The sequence below is a fragment of the Argentina silus genome, assembly GCF_951799395.1.
Source record: "Argentina silus genome assembly, chromosome: 10".
Lineage (NCBI taxonomy): Eukaryota > Metazoa > Chordata > Actinopteri > Argentiniformes > Argentinidae > Argentina > Argentina silus.
The window spans coordinates 4,666,008-4,680,200 of NC_139664.1; the positions used below are offsets into that span (position 1 = coordinate 4,666,008).

At 45.8% G+C, this 14,193-nt stretch overlaps 1 protein-coding gene across 1 annotated transcript in view; it reads left to right on the forward strand.

The window, feature by feature from the left end:
• Positions 1–14,193, forward strand: part of iglon5 (IgLON family member 5) — a gene marked incomplete at both ends in the record, with an annotated part of 45,500 nt that overhangs the window by 28,962 nt on the left and 2,345 nt on the right. The window contains 5 exons of the mRNA XM_083678600.1: positions 1,852–1,933; positions 3,860–4,092; positions 7,262–7,381; positions 11,246–11,380; positions 13,920–14,040. Coding sequence (XP_083534726.1) covers positions 1,852–1,933; positions 3,860–4,092; positions 7,262–7,381; positions 11,246–11,380; positions 13,920–14,040 — 691 coding nt within the window. The remainder of the gene's footprint in view (positions 1–1,851; positions 1,934–3,859; positions 4,093–7,261; positions 7,382–11,245; positions 11,381–13,919; positions 14,041–14,193) is intronic.

Genomic DNA, 14,193 nt, shown 5'->3' on the forward strand with positions numbered 1-14,193 from the left:
TGTGTGAGAGAGAGAGAGAGAGAGAGAGGGACGGGGGGAGCAGTGTACTGTATGTTGCAGTGGCATTTCTGTGTGTGTGTGTGTGTCACACCTGCCTCTGAGCCCAGCCCTGGTACTGAATTGAATTAACCTAAATAAGTCTGGTGTGTACCGTACCATGCACTTTAGAGTCAACAACTGAGGACACAGTTACTATACTCTCAGCAGCGTGGCACATGCACAGCACAAGCATGGCCACACAAGGTTGTTTTAAAGGAAATAGCCTTAACAAACACCCACAGCCGGTGACAATCTCTATACATTGAACACAATAGCTAATGTATCCCAGCCCCCTCTAGAAGGGACAGTGGGTGGAGGTGATGTAGCCAGCTGTGCTGGGCTTCTTGGCAAGCCTAGATAGCACAGCAGCAGCAGACACTAATGTGATTATGGCTTTTAGCTAGAGATTTTCGGGGACACTTTCCTTCCTTCAAGGTGCCATTAGTTCTCACTCTCTGGGATGGCCTGCCTTTGCCGGTGACTGACACACACACACACACACACACACACACACACACACACCTAATACCTAATTATATAATTCAAACTCAGTCTTCAATTCTGTGGTGAGGCAAAATAAATCCCTCAATTTAGCAATGCCAATGATGGTAATTTCGACGCGTATTTCGAGGAACTTTTTTTAATAATTTGTTTGCGGAACCATGACGCGAATGATAATGCTTGCGCCATTTCATTAGGCTGTGCAATCAAGCCGTGATTCTACGAAGGGCCCCTCTTGAATTAAAACACGGAGCAATCGGCCATCAGATGCAGCACTGCTTATAACTTTCACGTTTTCAGTCCCCTTTCTCGCTGCCGCCACACTTGGCAAGCTTACCGCGTATTGCTGGCTTCGTGCGTCTTTGCGTTAAAAACAAACCTCCGGGTGCTCCTTAACTCTTGACTGCACCGTTTTTTTTCTCATAAAGTCACAGTTTATTAAACCTGGGAGGCAAGACGACAGCAGAGCAGCATTGAGATATTAAGGTCATGTTATGATAGAGATGGAGGAGATGGTTGGAGATGAGGACAAGGACTCAGACAGAGCTAACCTGAAGCCGTGCTGACATTTGGCAGGGTTTAGATGGACAGAGCTTGGCGTCACGCTGAGGATAGACCTGCCTCAGTATGTAACTGCAAAGATAGCACGGTCTGGCTGCGGTTATCTTTGTTTGCAGAGTCAGTGGATGCAAATTTTTACAAAATTCAAGGACGCAAAACTTCAAAAGTTGTAATCTGAAGAGCTTTGTAGTTTGTATATTACTTTTTAATTTTGTCCGCCCTGAATCTGTGTCACCTCCCACTAATATCAATCCAATTTTTTTGTATTTGGTTTAATATTTGGTGTGTGTGTGTGTGTGTGTGTGTGTGTGTGTCTGGGCAGGGTGAGCATCACTGTTCGCATCCCTCCTGTTGCCGTAGCTGTCCCTTCATTTCACGCTTCGACGGCTCTGCGTGAATCCTCTTCCCCCGGCTCATTATCGGCGCTGTTCAATGAGCGCGCGCCCTGCTAGTGCGCAGGGCAAAACCAAATCATTATTCATATATAGGGAGGGGGAGAGGGAGGAAGGGGGGTGGGTGTGTGTGTGTGGGGGGGGTCAGTCCAGACTCTACGAGACTTTTATGTATATATTTATGACTTTCCCTTCACTAGTAACTAAGTAAACCGCAAAACGAATCCTGCCTAACCTGGATCAATGAAGCACTGAGCACCAGGGACGCCAACTGGGGACTGAGAATGCGAATGGACCGTCTGTTGTTGTTATAACGGCATTATGCTCACCCTCCCTCTCCCCTCTTTTTCCTTGGCAGGACCGAGTGTGCATGGAGCCGATTTCGGTGGCCACCTGCCCGACAACATTACAGTGTTGGAAGGACAATCCGTCATTCTGAGGTAACTGCTTGATCCTACACCTGCACCTACTAATTACATGAGCAAGCTTGTTTTTTTTTCACCTGTCATGCTGGTTTAATTGGCAATTCCTTGGCCCATGCAATATCATTAGGTGTCACCAACCAGGTCGAATATGTTATATGTACTAGTAAAACTGCCAGTTTATCAATAGCCAGATAGGCAGAAAGTCTGCCATATTCTGTCTATCAGCATTTGATAAACACTGTCAAGTTTCATTTTGGTCACCGTCAATGTCACCTCATATTGCGGTCCTCTGCGGCTCAGTTGGTAGAGCATGGCGCTAACAGCGCTTAGGTCGTGGGTTTGATTACCGCTGGGACCATATATACTGAAATGTGTGCACTCACTGCAATGTAAGTCGCTATGGATTAAAGCGTTACCTAAATGGTATATATTATATTGCCTAGAGAGGAGCGTTGCCCTGGTACCCTTTCATATTTCCAAACTCGCTTGGGAGTCATTGACATTGATGATGTGGGTATTCAGACAGGGCACGATGATCTATCTCCACGCGAACTTTTACCTTGACTACATCAATTAGGCATGTGAAGGCCTACTCAGGCTTGTCCTTGTCCCCAGTTAAAGCTTGGTATCGACATCTAGTGTTAAATGACAGTACTGCAGTCATACTTTCATATTTCAGTTTGAGTGTTTGTAATGTAGGAGCCAAATTAATAGAGTAAGAGCCCTGAGGCTGTTTTTTTTTTTTTCATTATGGCAAATTAGGGTGAAACTGGTTACTAAATTGGTGTCTGACAAATTTGTCTTGATGTGGGAGTGAGTCTACTCTTGATCAGATCATATCCCTTTCTAGCCAGAGTATCCGACTCCGTAGCCCTCGCCAGGGAGTCGGAACACCTTCTCCACTCAGGCCCCGGAACTTGAACTTGAACCAGGTTTTACTCCACAATACTTTTATAATTCCCTGTTTTTTACGTTTTCACTGTACAGCAACCACGTCTGGCCTTGTCGACGCAAACCTCTTTCTCCACGTCTGGTCTTGTAGACGCAAATGTCTTTCTCCATGTCTGGCCTTGTAGACGCAAATTTGTTTCAACAAACATTTTGCAAGTTGTGTGTGTGTGTGTGGGGGGGGGGGGGGGGGTTGGGTCGTCATTAGCCGTCTACTACCGTGTGCCTACCAATCTGTGACTAGACTTCTACCACATCCAAGTGTAAATAGTAGTACATCTAGTCACAAATGGGGCTAGGGCGTGAGTGGAGAAGGCGTTCCGACTCCATGGCAAGGGATATGGATTCGATTACTCCAGCTAATCACTTTCTGTCCTCCTGAGCTATAGCCTAACATACAGTACAGTAGGTTATGTATTGTCTTTGAATGCATTGATATGATATGAAAGCATACACCTGCCATAATGAAATCTTAAATTTAAGCAAATTATTAAATTGGTAAATGATTAATCAATATCATGTTTGCAATTCCTTTTCCCAAATGTGTATGCATTGTTTGTAACACAATGAAAATTAACTGTTATGTGTTATCATTTTCATGATTGAGTATGCATAATGCCAAATTGAAAAAAGAAAAATCTATTTGACTTTTCATTTTCATAGTACTATCCGGTACAATACTGCCACGTTGAAAAATGCAATGCAAATGTTTAAATGACAGATCCATTAATTTCCTTGTGAAAATAATAATGTACTACAGAATTTTCAATTTTAATTTTCATTGTGTCACAAACAATGCATACACATTTGGGAAAAGGAGTTCCAAACATGATGGTGATTAATCATTTGCCAGATTTAATTATTGCATGTATTATGCTTCCACAAAAGGACACATTCTTTAGCCTGGGACATCATTCATTTGACCCACTTAAGTAGAGTGGCTCATGTCACCCCTACGTCTTATCACCCCCCCCCCCCCCTCCCCCCTCCAAGGTGTAAGATAGATGAGGAGGTGACCCACAAGGCCTGGTTGAACCGTTCCAACATCCTGTTCGCTGGGCCGGAGAAGTGGTCGCTGGACAGGCGGGTGTCGCTGGTCAACACCAACAGCAGTGACTTCTCCATCAAGATCGAGAAGGTGGAGGTGTTCGACGAGGGCCTGTACACCTGCAGCTTCCAGGCCAGCAACAAGCCGCGCATCGCCCACGTCTTCCTCATCGTCCAAGGTCAGTCAAGGGGCTGGCGCCAAGGGCCTTGATACAGTTGTTTTACTATATTTGAACTACTATATTTTACTATATTTTACTATATATGTTCCTACTGTATGTGTTATGGTACATTCACATTTGGAGAGACTAAAAGTGTTAAGTTGAAGAGACTAAACGTAGATTATTCTAATTCTAATAACTTCAGACGGTCGTGGACATGATGAAGCGGACTCTACACAAGTGGTTACATGACATTAAAATTTTTACATGACCAACAAACGCAAGTTAACATTACGTTATATCTGACTCGAAAATATATTTTATGGTTAATAATGATTGATAATGATTTGCTCATCCCTGTATGACAGACACTAGATCATATCGGATCCCAGATTTAACCTGGTCACGATTATGTTGTGCTGTTTTAACAGAACCTTTATCGAGCGCACTACATCACATTAATGTACCTAGGAAGAATGCAGTATCAACAAATTAACTAATTTAACAGTTTCAAAGGAACATATAACTCTAGTAAACAAATGGAAGTTTAACCATACATTTAATGCTATGTGTGTCAAGGACCCATAGCCCATAGGCTATCCTGAGAAACTCAAAGAAAATCTTGCTGTCCTTGTCCTTGAATACCATCCCAACAATAGGCCATCAGAGACCTGTTGGCAAAATATTATATACACTCATCAAACACTTTATTAGGAACACCTTCTCATTCATGCAATTATCTAATCAGCTAATTGTGTGGCAGCAGCACAATGCATACAATCCTGAAGATACAGGCCGCAGCTTCAGGTAATGTTCACTTCAACCATCAGAATGGAGAAAAAATGTGATCTCAGTGGTTTTGACTGTGGCTTGATTGTTGGTGCCAGACGGGCTGGTTTGAGTATTTCTAAAACTGCTGATCTCCTGGGAACAGTCTGTAGAGTTTACTCAGAATGGTACAATAAAGAAAAAACATCCAGTGGGTGGCAGACGGAAACACCATTGATGAGAGAGATCAACGGAGAATGGCCAGACTGGTTCAAGCTGACAGAAAGGCTACGGTAACTCAGATAACCACTCTGTACAATTTGTGGTGAGCAGAAAAGCATCTCAGAATGCACAACGTGTCAAACCTTGAGGCGGCTGGGCTACAACAGCAGAAGGCCACGTCGGGTTCCACTTCTGTTAGCCAACAACAGAAAGCTGAGGCTGCAGTGGGCACAGGCTCACCAAAATTGGACAGTTGAAGACTGGAAAAAACTTAGCCTGGTCTGATGAATCTTGATTTCTGCCGAGGCACACAGATGGCAGGGTCAGAATTTGGCGCCAACTGCATGAATCCACGGACCCAACCTGCCTTGTGTCAACAGTCCAAGCTGGTGGAGGTGGTGTAATGATGTGGGGAATGTTTTCTTGGCACACATTGGGCCCGTTAATACCAATCAATCATCGCTTGAATGCCACAGCCTATTTTGAGTTTTGTTGCTGACCATGTGCATCCCTTCATGGCCACAATTTACCCATCTTCTAATGGCTACTTCCAGCATGATAATGCACCATGTCACAAAGCAAAAGTCGTCTCAAACTGGTTTCATGAACATGACAATGAGTTCAGTGTTCTTCAGTGGCCTTCCCAGTCACTGGATCTGAATCCAATAGAACACCTTTGGGATGTGGCAGAACGGGAGATTCACAGCTTGAAAGTGCACCTGAAAAATCTGCGTGATGAACGAAGGAATTGCGCGATGCAATCATGTCATCATGGACCAGAACGATCCATGGACGATCACTGTCTTCGTTCCAGCCACATTTAAATCACATAGCTGGCGCCACCAAATCCGTCTCCATGTACTACTATTAACATAACTGATGAGGGTTCAACCCTAGGTCTTTGTCCAGCAATAACTCACATGGCCTGACTACAGTACTTGACCTCATCTGAATAAAAAATAAAAAACTGCTGTTATTTCAGTGGTGCCGGGGATGGAAATTAATGAACAAAAGCAGTCAGAAGGGTTGTGAGAAACCGTATTGGGTTCATGCATTACATTAACACTAACGCAGGAGCACATGACAGTGCATTGAGGAAAGAGGTGTGAGGCAGGTTAAGGAGGGGGGGGCGAGGGGTATACGGAGGGCTGTCTAACTGCCTGACTGAATAATTGACAGTGCAGGACCAGGGCTGGGCTGGGCTGGGCTGGGCTGGGATCATCTAGGCAACGGTGCGGGAGTGAGTGAGAGTTTGACTGATCTTGAGTGACATGATTTATTGGCGCCCGACTGCTCACCTGATGGATTGCAGACCTTTTCCCCCTGCATGTGTCAATTGCTATGTATATTGTACCTTGTGTAGTGCATATCGCAGCAATACAAGGCTGGCAGAATGAAAATGACAAATATTCAGGGATATATCAGCCCGATCCTACTCCAGGCTGTGGTAGAGGAGAGGAGAGGAGAGGAGGGGAGAGGAGAGGAGAGGAGAGGAGAGGAGAGGAGAGGAGAGGAGAGGAGAGGAGAGGAGAGCAAGCTCATTGGGCGAGGTTTTCAGCAGGGGCCATTCAGGCGGTCTCCGACAGATTGTTCGCACAACACCGGCGCCAAGAAGACGTTTTTTTTATCTGCAGGGCCGAGGGCTGGGCGCACAGATGACCATATTTACTTGATTCCAAGTTGCCCCCAATTTCAGTCTTAGTGCGATATCACACAAAATAATTACACCCCCAAGTCACTGCGTCAAGCGGGAATGGCCGTGAGATGGCCCCAATCTTTGTTTTTTATTATTTGTGAGTATTTCACCCGGCCAGATAGTGAAAAATGGGATCTTCGTGGTCGATGCCTGGCAGAAAGCAGAAAACAATCTTGTGGCCGAGCTCATTAAAAACAAGGATAATGGACCATTTAAATTCAAGGGCCATCTTGTTATCTATCGAGCTATATGCATGGCGCTCGCTCTAGAACGGGCGGTTAGAACAAAACAGCATTTGATGGTGGTTGTTCTGTTTAAAGCAGCCAACAAAGAATCCATGACTTCCAGATCTTAAAACGCTTCCACCCCTGCTGGCAGCTTAGATCCTGGAATGTGTGGGTTTTATTTTAAACAGAAGGTACTGCACTGCCTCGTCAGAAATTATTGTTGTTGTGTGTAATGTCATGACTGTCACTAAAACCTGTCTCCATTGTCTTGCAGTTCCGGCCAAAATCATCAACATCTCCCAAGACGTGGTCGTGAACGAGGGGGGCAACGTGAATCTCTTCTGTCTGGCAGTGGGACGACCTGAGCCCACCATCACCTGGAAGGAGAACAAATGTAAGTGCCATCTGTCTCCCAGGCCCTACCAGTCCACATTCTTGTCTCTGTCCCTTGCCTTATCCCTGTCTCTGTCCCCTGCCTTATCCCTGTCTCTGTCCCCTGCCTTATCCCTGTCTCTGTCCCTATCCTTATCCCTGCCTCTGTCCCTGTCCTAATTCCTATCTCTCCCCCACTATCCCTGTCCCTGTCCCTGTCCTAATTCCTATCTCTGTCTCTCTCCCCATTGTCCCTGTCCCCATTCCTGTCCCCAGTCCCTTTCCCTATCCCGGTCTTTGTCCCTAACTTTGTCCCTGTCTTTATCCCCCCTCCCTGTCCCTGTCCCCAGCGTTGTCCTTGTCACCAGACCCTGGCTCCGGCTGCTGCTCACACACAGACACACACACAAACACACACACACCCACACACACACACACACACACACACACACATATACAGTATACACACACACACATCACACATAATTAATTAGAACGCCTGCCAGAATCAGCATCTGTCATCGTCCTCATTGTCACTTGGCGCCAGGATGGCAGTAATGCTTGTAACGATGTTTGTCATCAGAACACTATTTATAACTTCCATCATCAATGAAATAAGTCGCATTCATTCCGGGTGGCCGCAATGATCAGTCTGATCAGTGTTAATCATAGCCATTAGATTCCATTCCGTGAAATGATTCCTATCTATTGCCATCTCTGGCACAATTAACAATGTAGAATCAGGCATTGAGTCAGAGTGTGTTGAGCTTGCCTTGCTAAATGTTGACTTTACAGCGGTGTTACTCTAGTGTCACAGTGTCCTGCTTGGGGAGCAACAGCTTGGAAATACCTGGGAGCTCCATATCCTCTCAATGCCCTGCATGTCCCAGGGGTTGGCTTGCTGTGTGTGTCCTTCTCTGTCCTGTCTTTGTCTGTGAACGCTCCCTGTACCTCCGGCTGGGGCAAGCCAGGTGATCTAGATCTCACACACGCACACACACACACACGCACACACACACACACACACACACACACACATTCCCATTTCCATTACTTCCACTGTTGTGTTCGTCTGCAGGGCCTACAGCATTTCTCTCCTGTCAGCAGTATTCCTCCCCACATTCTCTCTCTCCTTCCCCCCTCTCCCCCTCTCCCCCCTCTCCCACCCGCACACCCCTCAGTTTGCAGAGATAGGGCCGCATTGCTATTCTGTGGGAGTCACTGCAGCGAAGCCATCGAGTTGCTGGGGGAGTTGTGGTGTGGGAGGGATAAAGGAGCCCGAGGAAACAGTGAGAGACTGCAAACCATCTGTCCCTCTATTGTTGTGCTGCAGTTGATAAGGGGACAAGGGGGCAGAGGATAGATAGGGGACCCCCCCACCTTGGTGTAGGGGTACACATACCTGTACACCACCCACCCCTCCCCTCTACACCTTTGGCTTCCCATCACCAGAGGTCTCATTCATCGTGAGACAAGACGGCCTGGTTCTTGTTCCAGCCGTCCCCGCCCACTCCATCCCAGACGCATCACAGAAATCACCGCTTCGCCTTCCCATGCACTCCCACTCATATATATCATCTGAGGGTCATGTTGACATCCCACTACCCATTCTTATCTAAGACATCAAGCCGTTATCATCAGACACGCCATCCATTAAGCCACACACACTCAGACAAATGCACTCCCTCCCCCCCCCTTCTCTCTCTCTCTCTCTCTCTCTCTCACACACACACACACACACATACACACACACACCTCACTTTGCCTCAGTGAGATACACTCCAGCCCACCCACTCCATCCACTCCATCTCATCAGACTTCCTTCACTATTGTCTCTGTCGGTCATCACGCCCCACTATGTCTGTGATAACACAAGAAGGAGCCTGTCTCCGCCACAGAGGTTCAGCGGAATTGAAATCAAACACTCCCACCTGCCCAGAAAGACTCAAAGTGGCTGAGGGGAAATAGGTTTCACTGCAGGGCAGGTCCAACCTTTTACCCCTTCCTTTCAAACATTCATCTGGCTTCCTCCGGTCTGATCCAACTCTTGTTCGTTGGGAGGCCTGGGCTACACCAGTGGCTATAAGTGGCTGATGGAGCTGTATTTTACAGGCCATTGTGAGAGCATAAGGGAGTCGCTGGCCTGATATGATCTCTCTCTCTGGTGAAGCATCGGCCAGAAGTCTCTCCGGGGAGAGAAGGGGGGGGGGGAGCTGTGCACCACTGACACGTTACATCACACAGCTGGCTGAAAAATGAAAACTCCACAAAAGCTACCTGCTCAGCACGCATCAAATACCCCAAACGGACGTCTCTCTTTCTCTCTCTGTCCTTCTCTCTGTCTCCCTCTCTCCGTCTCTCTCTCCCTCTCTTTCTCTCTCTCTTTCTCTCTCTTTCTCTCTCTGTCTCTCTCTCTGTCTCCCTCTCTGTCTCTCTCTCTCCCTCCCTCTCTCCCTCCCTCTCTCTCTCTCTCCCTCTCTTTCTCTCTGTCTCCCTCTCCCTCCCTCTCTCTCCCTCTCTCTCTCTCTTTCCTCGAGGATGTCTGTAATAGGGCTAGTCTCTGTCATTTCTTCGTCTTTTGGTTGTCTGCCTGATTCAGATCTTTTTTTTTTGTTCTTCTCCCCGCCTTCCCCGCCTTCCCTGCCAGCCGAGCTGGGTGCTCAGCCGGCTTGACGTAGATGTCACAGGGGAGCCATATTTATTAGGCTAATGGAATGAGTGAATAACATTGCTGTAAACCCCCATGCAAGCCTGACGGGGTGGCTTCTGCTGTGGCTCCTGCCGCCGCTGCAGCTGCAAATAATCGTCTCCAGCTCAGTAGCTGCACTAATAATCCTCCAGTATAATCTCCAATTAGAAGCGCTGTGGTAATCTCTGACAGGAATTATTGTGCCGTTTAGTGTCTTTGTGTGTTTGCGTCAGTGTTGCTCACACGCGTGTGTATGCGTGTGTGTTTGTGTGTGTGCACGGAAGTGGGGGTCCACTAACTGGCATTGGTTTAGGATTTTTTTTTCTTTTTTTTTTAAAGGAAAAGTGAACAGCAATTTAAGCGCTGGATTTCCTTGTTAGTGGTGAGATTATGTATTATGTCGTGTTCCGCGGTGTGACTTCTTTAATAGGGTAAAAGGGAAAAAAGGCTTAATGGTATTGGAGACTGCTAGACAGCTGGCTTAGGGGACACAGTGGGGGTACGCCTGCGTTCTCTCTCGCTCTCTCTGTCGCTGCCGTTCTAATGACACCCTCTCATCCATTCTTTCACACGTATAAAGGCAATATCTTCTCGCCTGTCCCCTCGACTCTCTGTAAAGATTTTGTCGTTGTCTTCAATTTGTCGCCCAAGGAAAACGAGGGCCGGCCAAGCGCGAGACAGACTAATTCGCTTTTCAGGACACAGGGGAGTTTGTCAACACCAAATAACAGACACATATTCTTTTGACTGCATAGTCACGCGCACACTGTTCCCCCCTGTCGAGTTTTGTGTGGCCAACGGTCGAAGATAAATCTATTTATTTCTCAAGGGACCTTGGAAAATAGTGATGTCATTCTTTTGTTATGAAGCTACAGTCCTCACCCTCGGTCTCCCCATGGTCAGGCTGGTGCCACTCTCATGGAATGTCTGTGTGAGCACTATAGATATGTGATAGAAATGCTTACTGGCTTAGTGCTTACTGGCATGTGGAAATGTCACGGGACGTACTGTGTTCCATTATTTACGGTTTTGTTGTCGTTAGCGAATGACGGAGTGCGGCTTTAACCGCTATGCAGAAAACCACCCAAAAAAAATAAAATGGCTGTAGATCAGCAACCGGGTTGGACTCCAATGTCATTGTCATACCTATGCGCACATTTCTGTGGTAACTTCTGACCTCTGACCTGTGGCCCTCAGACGGTCTGATGACGAGTGACGATGAGTTCCTGGACATCACCGAGATCAAGAGGCACCAGGCAGAGGAGTACGAGTGCATCACCAACAACGGAGTGGCGCCACCGGACATCCGCAAGGTCAAAGTCACCGTCAACTGTGAGTGTCCCGCCCTCCTGTTAAACAAGGACTTCTCCCCCTGATGTAATGCTATGTAAAATATGAATTATTATGTATGAATTCACACATTTGTTATCAATATGTATGAGCGCATTATGTATGAACCATTGATGTATGAACCAATATGTATGAACCATTGAGCAGACAGAGTGTGGTCCACTCACGTGGCCCTCAACGAAAAATAAACCATATAATTATATGCAGAGCCCTGTGTAAGTAATGGGACAGTGAAGCATTTTTTCTTCTTTTGTTTCATCGTACAGTAAGACAGTGACACAAAACATTCTGCCATAACAACCAGGGCGTTTTAGAATGGCCAAGTCAATCTTCAGATTTAAATCCAATTGAACATGCATTTCATTTCCTGATGGTAACATTTTAGACAAAAATACTTCAAAACAAACAACAACTGAAGATGGCCAAGTGCTCCAACCTCAGTCTACCCTGAATATCATTCCATGTCTGAGGAGCACAGAAGCTAAAAGCAGTTTTTCCCAATTCTGTAGACATCCGTGTGACATTAAAAAGTAGTTATCTCTGAGAGCATGTCTGATCACCACTAGGTCGCCAAAAGCAATGTGAGGTAAAATGGGAGTTTTAAAATAACTGATTTGGATACAAATAAAATCCAATGATAAGACCTTCTCAAAGTCAAAGAATCCCAACCCACAGACTGATAAAAAAAAAGACAAAGGTGTGTGCGGAAACTATTCCTGGAGATGAACTGCAGAGTGATAAACCGTGTCTAATGGTTTGAGAGTGAAAAGCCTTAGAGAGGTCAACATGGAGGGCTGGACAAATCTTTTCCAGAGAGATCACAGTGTCATTTATAATCTAGGCAAGCAGCAGAGATGGTGCTATGGGCAGACCTAAAACCTGACTGGTGCGCATTTAAAATGCAATTTATTGAGAATTGATCAGGGACTCCATTATTTTTGCTAAGCAAGAAAGTCTTGAGATAGGGCCGTGATTATTCAAGTCTGGTATCATCCTCTTATGAAGAGGGAGTACATTTGCTGCCTTCCACAATTGGGGAATGGTATCAGAGAGAATTGGCTTGTTAAAAATATGAGCCAAAGGTTCAGCTATTTAAAGGGCAGGAGAGCTGCAGGAGATACAGATCAAGCATGTCAATCCCTGTCCACTTTTTAACAACAATCTTTATGGTCATTGTTAGCCGCTGGGGAAATATCAGGCTTACGGGGATCAACCTAGCTAGGCTATCTGTCTGATCGGGGATATCTAAACCATTGTTTCTTTCGTGCTGTACTGTAGGTAGCCTGCAGAGATAAAATGCTGGTTAAAGGAGTCACTTATTTTTTTCTTTTTATCCATAATGATGTTAGAACTGGATAAAACTTGTTGAGGTAGAGAGGGAGAGAAACTATTGTGTTTCACTGATCCAACTGCTTTCCAAAATGGAGTTCGGCCGCCACCAGAATCAGAGAAACTGTTTAAATAGTGACTTCGTTTGGCCTCCTTAATCATGGAACTACATCTATTTCTGTGCTGTCAGAAGCGTAGCCAATCAGTATCTATATCAGCAGATCGGGCCTTAGCCAGATCTGCTGATTAATTCAGAGATCTCAGAGGAGGACCAGAGACAGGCCCTATCCTTTAGTCTCTCCCGTTTAACTGCAGCATGCTTATCTGGCACGGAAATAAGCATACAATAGAGGAGACATGGTTGGGTGCTAGCTCAACATCAGGAATATAGGAAATACTGTGTTGATCACATCGCTACAGTTCATGTAACTGTAGAAAAACCTGTACATCAGAATTCTTAAATGTTCACTTTAAAATGATACTTTGATTAGACAATTTAGTATCTCTGACACACACAATGGGATCACTGATATAATTTCCCCCAAAAAACGCCACTGGATATACAGTATATTTCTGTGGTCTATTTGTCAATATAATGTCAATCAGGGTAGATTTCCCAGGGTTTTTCAAGTTAGGCCATGTGGGCTTGGATGTTAACTGTGTGAAGTTTAGACCGCTACATACAGTACATCTTTTAACTTGTCAGATAAGTGCGTTAACCAATCCAGGTTGATATCACCCATCATTAACATTTCCAATGCATAAAAGGAGAACAATTCAGCAAGTTTATCAAGAGCACAGGTTTCAGCAGAGGAGGGGGGGGGGGGGGGGCGGTAGACCCCTATCACTGTCAAACTAATGGCATTCCTAGACACACACTTAACATAAGCCAAATTGCTTGGGTATAGTAGTGGAATTTAATGCAGACACAACAAAACCGTTTTTTTTACAAAGACAGCAACACCGCCGCCACCTCTTCCCACCCTGTTTGTTCTACAGGTCTAGCTTGTTCATACCTAGGAGACATAAACAACACAAAGGTGGAACACAAGTTTTCAGACATAATAGACAAGCAATTTAATTATGTTCTAATTCTTTAATTCTATGGACCTCCTTGGTGTCCCTTGGGTATGGAATCAACATGGTTTCTCCCCCCTCTCTCTCTCCCTCTCTGCCTCCCTCTCTCTCCCAGACCCGCCCATGATCACAGATGTTAAGAACATGCCAGCCCAGCTGGGCAAGACAGCCATCTTGCGCTGCGAGGCCATGGCTGTACCCACGGCCTCCTTCGAGTGGTACAGAGATGACCGCAGGTGAGAGGAAGGCCCCGTTCCAAACTGTCCCCTAGACCCTACGCCCTAGGACATTCTTGTAGATCTAAGGATTGGATAGGTATTGTATTAGCTCCAATTGCAATATGGTTATGGCTCCAGCTGGCCCTCTAGCGGGCTAGGTGAAATTTATGA